This window comes from Fulmarus glacialis, unplaced genomic scaffold, assembly GCF_000690835.1.
Source record: "Fulmarus glacialis isolate BGI_N327 unplaced genomic scaffold, ASM69083v1 scaffold37655, whole genome shotgun sequence".
Taxonomy (NCBI): domain Eukaryota; kingdom Metazoa; phylum Chordata; class Aves; order Procellariiformes; family Procellariidae; genus Fulmarus; species Fulmarus glacialis.
In genome coordinates this window covers 1-15,975 of record NW_009213006.1, presented here as the reverse complement: position 1 = coordinate 15,975, position 15,975 = coordinate 1, and the positions used below count along the sequence as shown (strand labels likewise).

Here is a 15,975-nt window from a genome sequence, read left to right as displayed (position 1 = left end):
AGAACTGGAGCAAGTTTTTGGTGTGTGCAGAGATGCCGGGGTGCTGGTGCCACAGCCCCCCAGCTCCATGGCAAGCAGGAACGCCCCCAGGCACTGGGATTCTGTAAACCTGGCTGGGAACGTTTTTGTTCCAGCTTATTTCTACCTACCACTGAAATAATCAAATCACCTCTTGCCATTGGATTTTTTTTTTTAAAAGTGTGTGTCTGAAATGATCAAAGGGGCTTTTCATGTGATGGGGCGAGCAAAGGAAGCTTTCAAGGTCAAAACCAGAACGGCCTAATGACTCTGGGACTTGGATCTGACCTCCAGTAGCAGCAATGAGCCAGGAGAAGATGAGCAGCTCAGGAACCAGAAAATGAAGCTTTTGAAGCCATTAATACCCTCTGGCAGTGAGCAATCAATTGACAGAGAAATGAGAGAGAGAAAAAAAAAAAGGCGAACCATTCAGCCAGGCTGCAGGAAGGGCAGTGCCATAAAGCAGGACTATCTCATAAATAGAGCAGCACCTTTTTTCCTTCCTCTCTCTTTCCCAGGGGAGAGTGGCCATGGGAACAGACACGCTTTGTGCCCTCTGAAGGGGATGCAGGAGAGAGCAGATTGACCCTGCCTGCAGCAGGTTAATTGGGACACGCAGCTCCAGTATCGCTACCCTTAGGATGCTTTTTCCTCTCTAAGAAATAAAGGAAAACAATAAGCCGATATTAGCTCCTCCGACGAGCCTGGCCGTTCGGGACTGCGTTGGGAATTGCCAGCTCATTCCATGTAGCACACAGAGAGCCCTCAGCTGCTGGGGACTCTCATTCACATCTGCCCGTGCCAGACTTCAACCATTGAAAGGTTATTCCTAGATACCTTGGTAATTCCAATAAACTTATTTCCCTGGCATGCTGAGGGTTATTTTTTCCCTTAGTATTTTGCCATCTTTAAATGACTCCCAGTTTAGACTGGATTTGTTTTTCCCACTCGGCAGTGGGTTTCTCCCTGTGCCAGGCTTCCTCCGTGTCTTGTTTCCAAATGTGCTGAGCAACTTCTCACCAGACCGGGTCCAGCAGCTCACATCAGGCAGCAGATGGTTGTCACAAGTGTCAGTGAGAGATGCTGGAGATTGCATGCATTAAAAAGCTGTATTTTAATACTTAGAGAGGACCTGGGATCTTTTGCAAAGCTTGCTCTGTTGGGGATTTTTGGCATTTTGTGCTGCACTCATGATGAGGCCAAACGGCAGCACAGGAATAGGTGCCCATTTCTGCAGACGTGCGGAGCACCGGGGGACCCCAGGATTGCCTCTTGCAGCGGGGAGGCCGTGGGGTAAATCCCCCAGTTCAGCAAATCAGCATTTTGCAGTAGCGTGAGCAATTCGCGTGCCTTGTCCACGACCCAGTTATTATCTGGGCTTCCCCGCGGGCAAGCAAGCGTACGTGGAAAGGGTTAAGCGCTGCCCTCGGGAAGGTGGGTCTTACCAGTTGTCTTGATGGAAGAGCAGAGAGCTGAAGCCTCTGCCAGAGCTCGTTAGGGATAATGCAACCTGATGGGAGACAGAGCTTTACCCAGCGGCTAAAGGAACCCGCAGGGTGGCTTTCCTCTGACCTTGCTCTGGATTGCGCGGTCTCTCCCGGGCCACGGCCTCTGCAGACCCGCTCTCTCTTTCCGAAGAAAGTTCTTGCAGATGGAAGGGACGGATGTCTCTGCTGCAGGCACCGTGGCACTCAGGAGTTAGACGTGTCACAGCCCCTGTGTTTTAGAGGGACAGGTTATTTTCTGCTGGCCAAGCAGAGCCTTAATGGAAACGTCCAAACAACGCTAGAGCTGCTTCCCTGCAGTGAGTCGGGACACACAGGAGGAGTCAAACAGACGGGAGGAAAACAGTGGGCCCAGACGAGGACCGTTCAGCCGAACTGCAATGACGTTTCACCACAGAAACACAAAAAAGAAGTGACCTGGCCCCAGGCCACCCGCGGTATGTGTTTTGCAAGCCCCAAAGCTGTCGTGCTCACAGTCTGCTGGATGTGCGAGATAACGGGACCACGTGCCTGACAGAAAATCCCCAGTTTCTCAGGACATCAAAACCGCGCGTTTCCCTGGAATGACAAGTTCTATCTTTGGCAAACAAAACTCAGGCTCTTTAATATGCTTCTCCCCCGATGCGCCATGTTAGCCTGTGTTTGTTTAGCAAACAGTTACTAGGAGGCCTCGGTAGGATAAAAAAAAAAGTGATACTGGGTATTATTATTCATGGATGGAGGTGGGGAGGAGAAAGAAAACCAGTGCTAATATAGCCAACAAGTTCAAGTAAGGTTCAACTTTGCTGTTCCAAAATCTGCTGCTATGATAATGAGACAGTCGAATCAGCTCAAATTAAGAGCTCAGGAAGGCTCAGCCTTTCAAAGAAGTACATTCGTGACAAGATTAATTTCTGCCAGCTAGTATATAGCGTGGTATCATCCTATATTAACATAGAAACCCCAGACAAAAAAAAAGGCGACTGAAAAATGCGCTAAAAGCCAGTGAAGTGTATCATTTCCCTTAATCTTCAATGCTGGTCTTTGCTATTCTGCACATGGATTTAAAATACGATGTACCACCTGGCACCGTTCAGCTGCCATTTACAGGAAACCTTGCCCCCTCCCCTCCCTCTCTTCAATAAACGTTCACCAAAAGGCAGCACGCCTGCATTTTTCAAACAGTTTCAGGTGACTTTTATTAGGGTAAAGGGCAAAAAAATCAGTAAAACAGCCACTAAAAAACCAAACAACCAGAAACCCCCAAGAAACAGTATAAAAACCAGCTCTGCTCCCTATCCAAATGGACAGAGTGGTTTTTTTTCTTCTTTTTCTTTTTTTTTTTTTCTTCCCTTTTTTTTCCTTCTTTCTGTTCAGCTCTGGTTTTCCGCAGTCCCCTGAGCATTGCAAAAATCATGGTAAAAAAAAAAGTAAGTTCTTATTGTAGATGTACTTCTCAGGTACCACGGTAGCATAAATGAGTCTCTGCTGGTTGTGGCCACCCTGGGAGGGTGACAGCAGCGGGGTGATCTCGGAGGTGTGAGCTGAGGAGGGGATGAGAGAAGGAAGGGGCTGCACTGTGAGATGTGGAGCTGGTTGCTGGCCTGCCTGCGCAGCGTCTCTTGGGAGCATGCTGGCATGATAGCAGAGGTTATCATAAGAGCTTTCAAAGCTTTCAGAAAGCCCAGGGCTAGCTGGAGTAGGTGTTTACTTCTTGTGGTTTGGAAAGGCTTACTGCTGTGTCAATGGCCAGAAGTCAGTGAGCATGGGAGCCAGCGTTCCCAGACAGCCAGCTGACACTTCAAAGAGGTTGAGCTTTTTCTGAGCTCAAGAGAGAGTTTAAAATAAATCAAAATTAAAAAACCCTCCCCAAACCAAAACACCCCAACAAAGAACCAAGTATACATCTCCACGCTTCAGTTTCATCCTCTATATTTATAGCTAGAATGTATCAAAATTGTCTTACTGAGCCGAGATTAAACCCTCTTGTTGAAATGCTGTATAGCTGCCTTGTCTTTTGCATTCAGACGCTGTATCTACTGTATCTACTTACCACTTGCTACGGCCTCATACTAATATAAATGATTAATTGCCAAGGATTAGCTTTTAGCTGCTTTTCTACACGGTTTGTATACAGTTGTTGCTGTTTATTAAGTATGTGATATCTAATCCAGTGTTTAGTGCTTACAAAGGGAAGAAACGTCTGTGCTTGAGATTAAAACACTTCATTCACTTTGTGCCAAAGCCCTCACCAAGGGCTCTGTGATCTGCTGTAGTTAGAAAAAACCCTTGGGAATGCAGGCTTGGGAGGGGTGGACCCATGTGTGGACATGTCCCTGCAACAAAGCCCTTCTGACTGATACAAGGTCAGCCTGCCGAACACGAGAGTAAGTGTGGGCATGATGGAGAGCAGAGAAGCTGACCAGGAAAACAAGAGGTTTTAGCAGAATAAAGGACGAAGAACCAGGAAGGTGCTGAGAGCTTGGAGGGATCCTGCAGCGGTGTTTCCCACCACCTGTGGGCTTCATATGTCTCTTATGCAAAAAGAGGGGTGATAATATTCAATATCTTTGCAGGCTACTTGCAAGGAATAAACAATTAACAGCTGTAATCCCTTGTGTGAGCCCAAGGCTTTCTCATCAGTGCAAGATATGCCACCAAAGCTCCTCTTACGTCAGGCTGTAAGTGTACGGGCAAACCCCAGGGCTGTGCAGCCCAGGCAAAGGCTGCACCCATGGTACAAGAGGATTTGTCTCCCGAAAGGAGTAACATCTCCCCCAGCTTGTGAGGCAGCAAAAGTGCCTCAGCATAAATTTTGTGCCCTTGTTCCAAACGTGAATGGGAAAAAACCCTTTGAGACCCGCTGGAGAAACCTCCCATGACCTGCAGAAGCAGCCCAGGTGCAGCGGTCCCAATAACCTAAAGTCAGCCCTTAGGAGCAGCCTCCTGAAATGCTCAGACACTCGGGTAGCAGGGCCACGCTAGCGTCAAACATATGAAACAGGTAGAGGGTATTGCCCTTGCCTTTCTATCTATAGGGATTTACTGTGCCTGCAGGCTTCCCAGTCTATTCATAATGTCATCAGTGTGGCTGATGCTGGTAACCGGATTTGCCACTTCTCTGAACACATTTCTGGAAAAAATGTTAAACAGGTCACCATTTTTGCAGACAAAACATCACCTGAGCTCTGTTCTAATTTCCTCGCTATGTGGCAACCCAGTATGGTATCAATGACTAGGTAAATCTCCCTGCAGCAAAACTAATTATACCTTTTGGTGAGAAAGCGGCAGTGGAACTGGTTTAGTCTTCCAAAAAATTCCACACTATAATATGCAGGACTAATGTGCCTCAGATTTGAAAGGAATTAATATCAATTATTCTCATGCATATTCATGAGAAGAAGACTGGTTTAGCAATCAAGCTAATAGTTTTTGCTTAATTACATTTAGTTGATTTCATGCTATCTTGGCACATTCCTGATTGAATTTAACCATTAAAAAAAAACCCTCCCACAACTATTGCAGCAAACACCAACACTTTAAGCTCAGCATCCCCTGTAAATAGTGTCTGAGGCTGAGCAGACTGCTTGCGACGATGAGAGTTGATCACGAGCATTGTCTCTCCCTGGTGCAGGGTAAAATCACAAAAGCATCTTGAAGAGCAGTTCCCAGGTGTTCACCGGTGCTGAAGGTTAAGGCATTCATTTTTTTGTATTATTTTTCTGAATCTGAATGGGAGACGCACCAAGGCGAGCATCAAGCTGGAGGGAGGGTTTTGTCTGAGTAGATGGTCTGAAGCCTGACCCTGACAATGCTAATGACCTGCTGTGGTGCAGAGGGTTGAAGACAGGTGGGGTGTTCTGTGCGTTGTGGGTGGGTGTTTCACCATCAGGGTCTGCCCTCTCTAGTTGCCTTTCAAGGAAAAACCAGGCTGTGCTATACCGCACTGCTGTTCCCCACTTCTGTGCTCCAAGACCAGCATTTCGCACAGCCCAAAGGGTGGGAACATGCGAGCAAGATGAAGACGCAGTGGGTCGGGCAAGAGGGCTGGGAAGGGCGATGGTAGGAGCGCTCGCGAGGGAGATCCCCGGTCGGGCTGGCAGGGAGCTGGGGAGAGCAGGCGCTGGCACGGCCAGGGCCCTCCTTGGGAGCGTGCATCGCCTTCTGGTGCGCGAGGCCGGCGCAGAGCGTGCTGCCACGCTTGAGGATGGCAGTGAGGTTCGTCTGCAGGGCTGAGCAGGGAGGACACGCACACGGTTTGGGTCTGTCTGGTGCTGGACATCTTGCAGTAGTGCTGCTTGCTGGGATTGCAGTCGTTCTGGGCAGAAGGCAAGGCAAGGAGAAAAATGAGAAACTTGAGCTTCCATGTGCCATGTATTTGTTTTCTTTTTTGATTTTCCCCATGCTAGCAGCAGCAGAAATAGGACAGATGCTCCCCTCTCATCCTCTCTTGAGCACTTTCACTGCACTGGTATCTAAAGGCAGTATATGCCTCTGAAGTTTGCCTTTTCAGTATTTTCATTCATTCATCATTTTCTTCTCCAGCTCACCATTTGCATCTGGGCTTTGCTCAGAAGGAAGACTGACACCATTTATCACTTAATGGGGCTTGGTAGCTCGCTGACAACTAAACATGTTCTTAACAGCATTAAGGAATTTAGAGGCAGCCATGCCTGAAGGCTACTTTTCTGCCCACTTTAGCTTAGTCAGCAGCCGTTGTAGCTGCAGCTCTCTGGGTGCCTGTAGGCAAACGAAGCATTGACATATAATCAGCAGAAGTATTGTATCCCCTTTTAAACCAAATAGACTTACTCTCTCAACAGATAAAATTGTAACAGCTGTAACTGAAATCAAATAATTAACCATTATTCAATCTGGGCTTTTCCAAGCAATGTCAACATTAAGATCTCGGATATTTCCAAAGCAAAACATAAATGGTTTTAACTTGCGTTTGTTTTTATGGATTTTATACTACGCAGTAATGCTTGCAGAAGAGCATAGGAGTTTGCACTCTCAGAGACCCTGGACACAGTCACTGGGGGCACTGCAGGGATGCGAGTGAGCTGGTGCGTGCAGGGTCCTACCCCTCCAGAGCACAGACCTCCTGGTGCAAACGGGTCTCAAGGACCCCCTTGGGGCAGGATGCAGAAGTAAATGCATGTAAAGTGCCAGAACAGGGAAAACTCTTAAGCATGGGTTTATACGCCACAGAAATCAGCAGGACTTAAGGGTTTTGGAGATTCAAGGTCTCACATTGCATCTTAACATCCTTCCACATCAAAAAGCAGATTAAAGGTTACCTGTATTTCACTTGCGACCCTATCCCCAAGTTTGGTCTCAACTTCTTGTCCTGATCCAAGAAGCAAGTGTTGCCTTTATTTATGGCCTCAGTATTTTCTAGAAAAAACATCCTGCAAGCCCAATGGTCAGAATCATAACATCAGAAATGACCATGTTCTGCAAACTGTTTCAGTTTATGAATAAATAGGCATTTTCTAGTGAAGAGATGTTTCCTAAAACAAGTCCCTGTCAATATATACCACAGACATGCATAGCTTCCATGAGCAGGAGACGTTATTCCCGTGCAGAATGAAGTGGGGAGGAGATTAAGGAACTCTCCATCTGTTTCTGCGCTGTGCAGCACATGGGATATCGCTCAAAATACACCGTGCTCTCTGTTTCTCAGAGCCTGGGGAGACAAAGGCTGGCACAGGCATGGCAGGATGGAGCTGGACAGTCTGACTCAAAGTATATTGTCTGCTTGGGGAAGCAGGGGGGCTGCAGGAAAAATCCCTTAGTAAATGGAGCATATGAATGAAACCTGGTCCTGATGCCAAGTTTATTCTGCAGGCCTCGATGGAGCTAAAAAAGCGCATTAGACAAAACCATTATTGAACTTCTTGATTACATAACAATTTCCTCATCGTATTTCCAAGAATATTGAATCTATATTCAAACACCCTCCTACTCTCTCCCACACACCACCCCTTCTTGCTATATCAGCTTCATTACCGAGTATGAAGACAGAAAAAGTATAGGGCATGTTGCCATGAGCAGATAGATCTCAGATGCTTACACTGAGATTTTAGAGCCATCTACGGGATTTGGACAGCCCATTGCCATTAATTTTAATGGCTTTGAAAGTCTCCGGTCTTATGCCTTGACCTTAGTTAGTGTCTTCAGCAGTGCAAAGAACAGATAATCAAGCAATAAATATCACCAAACCTAAATGTTGGGTTAGTCCCCGCTGCCTAAAACTTACCCCGCTCTGTGCTGCCTGGGGGGTGGCATGCACAACTTTGCTGCCCACAAACTTCTGCTACCGCAAGCTCAGGAGAGAGACGGGAAATTTCTGAACAGACTGGCTTCTTCGCGGGAGCCTTCTTCCCCCCAGGGATGAGCACAGACCTTGCCAATACACGGGATGAATCCCTGGGGCCACTCTCACCCAGCAAGCAGGACCAGGCCCACTGCAGGTGGGTATCTCCTGAAAGGTGTGTGGTAGAGGTTGCCTGCCTCGGTTTTGGGGGGATTTTGGAGGAGGTGGGGATTAACGGCTTGCAAGTACAGCACATCCATCCTGCCTCAGGAAGCAGCAGTTGCATACAAACTGGCTACGCTTACTCATATAATCAGCTTGCTCGTCTCATTTGCATGTGTAATAACCAGCATGTATGTACAATCATGCTAATCACTTCAAGGCAACTGCTTTAAATTCATTCAAAAACCTTGCCCTGCCTGTCCTTGGGTTATTTAGCTTTCACAAAGGAACTACAGCAGCAATCCAGAGATTCACTCAATAAAAATCTTTGTGAAACAGTCAATTTAGTGGAGGAGAAGTTTTTTCTGGAATCCTGCCCATACATACTGAGACTTGCACTACCAGCCAGTGCTGTCATTAGGAACCCATCCAATACCCTCTGCAAGACAGCTAGAAAATGGGGAATGTCACAATTTATGCTGTGTTGCTACAGGTGAAATGTAAGAGTAAATACAGAAGCAAAGAGGAAAGGAACCACACAGCTTCTCTCATGCAAGCTGTTGGAGGAGATGGTCTGAAAGTTGTGCATGGAAAAACTATTCTTAAACCCTCTCAGCTTTATGAGCGGTTTAAAAAGTGTCTGTGATGCCTTGTTGTGGATACCTGACCAGTAAGACCTGGCCTGTCAGGGCTCCTGTCATTAGGTCTGACAGACCCCGTGTGAGGACAGTGGAGGATGACTCTCATGGATGTAGCACATGGATTCCCTCACCTGCCTCTGCCACTGATGTGGCCTTTCCTCAGGCCAGTCATTTCACCCTTTTGTGCCTCCAAATCTTTTTCCTATGCCTCCAAATTTTAGGCTGCAAGCTTTTCCATTGTTTTAGCTATGTGTTTATAGGACCTCCTGCAGGCATGGGGCATCCAACTCAGAAGCTCTGGATGTGCCTGCAGTGGTATTGGAGGTGCCTTCCCCAGCCCCCATAACAAGTCAACATATGCCAGATAAGCCAGCAGTAAGACTTGGGGGCGGGGGGGGGATACAGCTAGCTCCGTAAGTAGGAATATGCACATTTCACAAAATCTAACAGGCCCCCGACGCTTAACTTCCCCATCCCTGTTCCTTCTGCAAATCCAAGCCTGTGCCCTGGGGACCTTTCTGTGCTTGAGCCTGTTCAACCTCAGCTCTTTGATTGCCAGCCCAAAACGTTTCACCAGCACAAGGCCATGTTGCATGTTTTTTAATGAGTCACGAAAACCAGTGCTACAGCAGGAGGCCCTCTCCCCATGCTTGCTTCCTTTTCAAGCAGCAGTTAGGTGGCGAGGTTTTGGTCAGTGCTCTGGAGCGGGGACAACGGGCACTTTTTTCCTGTGACCACTTGCCTAAGCAGCTGGAGCCTCATTCACTGCAGAGGGATTGCTCCTGCTCAAGTCCAAATTTGTCCCATTGGCTTTTCTTGTTAAAGAGAAGTGAACCTGGAAGAGGAAAAGGAAGGAGGAAAGTCCAGGAATCAAATGAAAAGGCTGCCTGCCACACAGAGCGTCTCGAGAGGCGTTCTTGCTGGTATAAATGTCTTTCCCTCAGCTTTCTGTCTCTCATTACTGACAGCGGAAAATACGAAAGCTGCCAAGCTAGGGGTTCAGTGTCAAGATAGGAAACCTTATTAGACAGACGGTGATTTCTATAATCTGAAATCCCAGACTGTAAATACACTGGGGTAGACCTTGTGCCACTGAATGCAGTGCGAATGCCTGACAGCAGCCACTGGGTCCAGTTTTCTGTTGTCAACTGCTCCTTGGGTGGTTTTTGTTTGATGGTGGATGCTACCAGGACAAGGTATGCTTTAGAGAAGGAGAAGGATCCTCTAAACCCCGCTGGATATTTCATCTCCCAGTTTTTTGTACTTTCCAACTGAAAAGTGCTTTGAATACCTGAGGGCAGTTAACTCACATTTAGAAGTTTTTCTTAACCTGACAAGATTCCCAAAGATGTATGACTGCAGTAGATCAATAAGGGGGAAAATCTGTATCTTAGGAGCACAGGTGACATCTTGCTGCAACTTGCAGGAGAAATGACAAATGTCTCTCTCTGTTTATAGCTTAGCTCCGTGCCTATATCTGCTAAACCAAAACCAAATTTTACTCTCAGATCTCCTAGTTTTCAAATTTATGTTTGTCTGGCACTGCCTTGATCTTCAAAGCAGGAAGGTATATCAAAGGAAACAGAAGGTTTGACACCAATTACTGCGGCTGGATGCCATCCACCGAATGAAGATGGAGTGTTAATATTTACACTGAAAATGAAGGAGATAAAACACACTAGGTACATCTAAGTCTACAAATAAGCCTTTCTGTGTATAGTGGGCAGAGATAAACCCAAGAAAAAATTTGAAATTACCATTGAAAACATCCCAAACACCTTCAGAAATGTTGGGTTGTAAACAAAGAAATGACAGCAAAACCACTAAAAGAGCCTTCTAGGAAAGCAAATCAGGCTCCCTGCTTCTCGGGGGTATTGCCTGGTCTTCAGGAGATGGTCTTTTGAAACAAAACCATGCAGAAGTAGTTAACATCTAAATTTCTCCCCACTTCACCATGAGACCCTTGACTTACATTTTATTCTCTTGAGTTTGAAGCCATCGGTTCAAGCACTTCTCCTTGCGTCCCTCTCTGCTTCTCTTCATCCCATAGTTCTTCCTACTTTTTTGCACCTCCCAAGTCTTTCCCACAGCTTCTTTGGCTCATTGACCTGAGAAGTCTCTCAACAAGGCAAATCCCCCATCGCACAAGTTGTTGTGGGGTTGTTGGTATATCAGCAGCAAATCTATGGAAGAGGAAGGCAGCGAGGAGGAGGCGAAAGGTTCACTAGCACTGTGAGGGTGCACAGCACAGCTAACAACAAACATTCTTTTAGGCAACCTGTTTAAAAAGGAAAAGGAATCTTCCCAGCATTTTTCCAGGTAACAATTTAGTAACTGAAAGTGAAGCTATTCTAAAATTCCCGGTACTAGAGCATTGCATAGGAGGCCATTTACACCGTTCACTTCTTCCATTTAATCTAATTTAGACAATGAAACCAGAGTGTTTAATGGAGCTAATTTTTATTTCTAGTCAAATCTCATTCTTCAGATTAAATTACTAGGTCCGCAGTGTCGTGTACAAGTCAAAGTTATATAGTACATTTTAGTGAGTTAAAAGGTAAATGATTTCATTACATTGATTTGGAAGGGATTTCCTTAACAGCAAGTGGATTTTAAAACACTTGTTGAAATCAAAATTTCAAAATTGAAACTCTTGCCTTGCATTTGGATTTTTTGAAGGTATAGGGGCTTTCCTTCTAAAGCTATAGCTTAAGGTTGCTATGTGGATTTAATTCAAGTGAAGCATGCAGCCTTTGTAGACCATTTCTGCCTTTCAACTTTGGAGAAGAGGTGAGGCTCTTCTTGAGAAGACCCCCGTGTTTCTGAACCATATTGGGTCTGCATGTTTCTCCTACAGCAGCAAGGCTTGTTCCACTGTTGTGACTGTCTGTTTAGGGACAAATGTTCAGGAGTCTGATATTTCCTGACTGTTAGGATGTCTGTACTGGGCTTGGCTGAAGAGAAACTCTGCAAGAATTTCTTTCTCCAGTGCCCGAGGTGGTAACTGCGGATGTTTTGATATTGTGAGGCTGGCTGAGAAAGGTCACTGTGAGGAAGCCTAAAATCTAGTTATATGGGCAAGGAAGGAGTGTGCCAACTTTGCAATTCATGATGCAGAACTCTTGTCATACGTTTTATAATTCATTGTTTAATATTGTGTATCTAGTCATCATGCACATATGTTGCAATTGATTTTATGCTTTTCTATCAAGCAGGAGAAAAGCGAGCATAAGGGACCAGCTTACACTGAAATGAATACATAGAACATTAGTCACATATACGTGTGTTTTGAAATCATTGCTGTATTTTGGCAGTATCCTAAGAAACTAGATATAATCCCACCCAATTAACAAACTAGAGAAAGAATTCACTAGTAGAAAAAAACACTCCTCAAAATGTCTGTCAGCTCTAAAACCTCCCTAAAATGACTTTAAAAGAAGATGTAATTAGGGAAACTGGAAAGTATAGCATTAATGTCTATATAAAACAGGTATGGAAGGACAGCCTGCCTACACCATCTGAAAGCTGCAAATACACTAATCTAGCACTTCACGCTTTCCAGCTCTGCATAGAGTCGGTGGCCCAGGATCTGATCAGATTTATGTGGGTTTTTAGAGAGGCTGCTCACTGCAGACCCTTCTCCTCTCATTGCACTCTTTAGCCCAAGAGCTGGTTTCTGGTAATGGATGAGCTCTCCAGTGGCTGGACCTGCCCTGCCTTGACCGTCTCAGTGTTGTGCAGTTTGGTTTGCCTGGATGAGTTTGCTCTTTCCCCAGGTTGCGATGAGGAGCTAGGATGGCCAGTCGGTCGCAGGCAGCGTAGCTCAGAGCTCAAAACGTTTTAGAAAGCTCGGTGAAGTTTTCAGGTATTTCACAACCGTCAAGTTTTAAATTAGAGATGAGTCATTAAAAAAGAGTGTGTTACTTGTACGCTTATATGTAGTGGAATTGTACACATGTCTCTATAATGAGCCATAGGCATCCAAAATTCCAGATGTAACTGTGCATTAAATGGAGGACATCGCTCTGATCAGATCTTGCATTCACAATTGCATCCCTTCTTGCTTAGATTTCAGAGCCTGTTGTCCAGATGGGCTTTGTTGGGCACCTAATTAGTAGTTAATCAAAAGCTCCTGCTGTGAACTGCTTCACAGCCCTCCTGGCATCCTAGCTGCTTGGTACGCGGTCCTTGACAACACAGAGATGAAGGCACAGGAGTTGAAGTAGATGCTTTATCTCCTTTATGCATCTGGCATACCTAAAGAAGCTTCCAAAATAAAATCACCTCAGGATGCATCGGTTATCTGACTTCTGTGTACTAAGAGCAAAATTAGTCTTGAAATGTGTAAGTGGAAATACAGCCGTGTGTTAATGGCAATGATAGATAGCGTGATATATTCTGAGACGAACTCACTGTTTTCTCTTTCCTTTTCAGATTTTGGCAATCATTTCCATCATGTTTATTGTACTATCTACAATTGCCTTGTCCCTTAACACACTTCCTGAACTACAAGGCGTGGATGAATTTGGGCAGACCACAGATAATCCCCAGCTTGCCCACGTGGAAGCGGTGTGCATTGCATGGTTTACAATGGAATACCTCTTGCGGTTCCTATCCTCGCCTAAGAAATGGAAGTTTTTCAAAGGGCCGCTGAATGCTATTGATTTGCTAGCTATCTTACCGTACTATGTCACTATCTTCCTCACAGAATCCAATAAAAGTGTACTTCAGTTCCAAAATGTACGACGAGTGGTCCAAATATTTCGGATTATGAGGATACTCCGGATTCTAAAGCTCGCCCGGCACTCAACGGGTTTACAGTCCTTGGGGTTTACACTGAGGAGGAGTTACAATGAGCTTGGATTGCTCATCTTGTTTTTGGCCATGGGCATTATGATCTTTTCCAGTTTAGTGTTTTTTGCAGAAAAGGACGAGGATGATACAAAATTCAAGAGCATCCCAGCTTCTTTCTGGTGGGCAACAATCACCATGACAACAGTAGGCTACGGAGACATCTACCCCAAAACACTTTTAGGTAAAATAGTAGGAGGACTGTGCTGCATTGCTGGAGTGCTGGTGATTGCTCTTCCCATCCCAATTATTGTCAATAACTTCTCTGAGTTCTACAAAGAGCAGAAGAGGCAGGAGAAAGCCATTAAGCGCAGGGAAGCTCTTGAAAGAGCAAAAAGGAACGGCAGTATTGTTTCCATGAACATGAAAGATGCGTTTGCCCGTAGTATAGAACTCATGGACATTGTGGTTGAAAAGAACGGAGAAAGCATAGCCAAAAAGGATAAAGTTCAGGACAATCATTTATCTCCCAGCAAATGGAAATGGACCAAGAGAACACTCTCTGAAACTAGCTCTAGTAAATCTTTTGAAACCAAGGAACAAGGATCTCCAGAAAAAGCCAGGTCATCTTCGAGTCCCCAGCACCTGAACGTCCAACAGCTAGAGGACATGTATAACAAAATGGCAAAGACTCAGTCCCAGCCAAACCTTAATACTAAAGAGTCGAGTCAACCTGGAAAGCAAAAGGAAGAGCTAGAAATGGAAACCCTTCCCGGCCCTATGGTGCCCTTGCTGACGACTCGCACTGATGGGATCATTGACATGAGGAGCATGTCCAGCATCGACAGCTTCATAAGTTGCGCGGCGGAGTTCCCTGACTCCGGGAGGTTTTCCCACAGCCCGCTCGCCACCCTTCCCTGCAAAGGTGGCATTAACGTGATTCAGGAGCAGAGCAGGCCAGAGGGGAGCGGTGCCAGATTTGTGGAAATGAACCCAAGCTCCGAAGGCAGCCACCGTTCCGCTTTTTTCATAGAAAGTCCCAAAAGCTCCATAAAGGCCAGTAACCCTTTAAAACTAAGATCTCTGAAAGTCAACTTCATGGAAGAGGACACCAGCACGTTAGTACCAGCATCAAATGTACTGAGAATATATCCAGACCCTCTCAAGAGCAGGGGAGCTGCTGCTGCTGCCACAGATACTTCCTTTCTCTCTGACAGATCTCTCATGAGCCCAGAAACCTCGATCTACACAACCGCGAGTGCGAGAACACCCCCAAAGTCACCAGAGACGCAGACAGCCATAGCTTTCAACTTCCATGATGCCGGTATACACAAATACATAGATGCTGACACTGATGATGAAGGTCAGCTGCTTTATGATTCAAGTCCACCTGGAAATGTGAGTCCCAAGTACAATGTTACAAACAGTGGCTATCTAAAGCAAAAGGATAATGTTTATAGAACAGAGAAGAACCATCTAGAAGCTGCTGCTTTACCCACGTCCCCTAAGCTGATAGGGCAAAACTGCATTTACTCTATGGAAGGTATCACTGGAAGAACCCAGGGCAATCAGGAGACTGTCAGACTAGAAAATCACATTTCCCCAGAAGTCCATGTATTACCAGGCAGCGGAGGACATGCTAACACACATGATCAAAGCATCTGAGATGGGCTCCAAAAGAACTTACAGAAAGTTTAAAGGAATGTCTTTACAGTCAACACAAAAAAAAAGAGCTTCTGCATGGCATGAACTTGGCTGAAACAAGCCACCTGTTTCTAAAAGTCTGGGGGAGGTCCAGTGTGGGTTTGTGAAAATGTCCTTCTCTGAAACAACTCTAAAGACGTTGCCCACATCAGTCAAAAATAAGGATTGCAAATCATGATCACACATTGATCTCCTTTCATGTTGTCCAGTGAAGCCAATGTGACCAAATATCCATCCATTCCCCTTGAACGCTAGAGCTCCTTTTGGAAATATTAACATCTGATTTGCATTAGTTCCATAAAGGATGCCAAGGCAGCCAGATTTGAACTCTGGAATAAATTGCTGGGGTTGGTATAAAGCTATCAAAACCACAATGCTCACTGCTTCAGGGCAGCTGTTCCCCATCTACAGCTCTCTCTGATGGATATTATGTCTAAAGGTAACAGGGAACACTTGCATTATTGGAAAATCCAAGCGAAAACCATTTAAAACAAATAACGGTCTAGAGAAACCAATTATTAAAATGCTCTGTGTGTGTTTAACAATACGATATCCTGTAGGACCTGACGTTTTCTTTTGAAATATCAGCAGGGTGAGTTGCACCACTTGTATCTAATTCCAAACATCCCCTAGGACGTAGTGAAACTTGCACTTACCCTCTGCTAAAAACGGATACCTGCCCCCGGGCCCGCGCGTGGCCCTCAGGGGACCCACAGCCCACGCTGGGAGGGTGTGAAGGAGCCATGCAGAAGCAGGAATCTCCGGAGGCATCGCAGCCAGACCCCCTTCCCGCTGCCGGGGAGCGTAGGGCTGGAAGGAGAGCTCGGCTCTCGCCCTGCCCCTCCGCGGAAGGGAG

The 15,975-nt window shown here is 45.8% G+C and overlaps 1 protein-coding gene across 1 annotated transcript; it reads left to right on the top strand.

Annotated features, from left to right (window-relative positions):
• Positions 1-8,203: 8,203 nt before the first annotated feature.
• KCNB1 (potassium voltage-gated channel, Shab-related subfamily, member 1) lies at positions 8,204-15,080 on the top strand (the record flags this gene model as incomplete). Its single annotated transcript, XM_009578060.1, has 2 exons — positions 8,204-8,250; positions 13,059-15,080. Coding segments are annotated over 2 exons (2,069 nt in total), but the record flags the coding sequence as incomplete, so codon positions are not given.
• Positions 15,081-15,975: the final 895 nt, after the last annotated feature.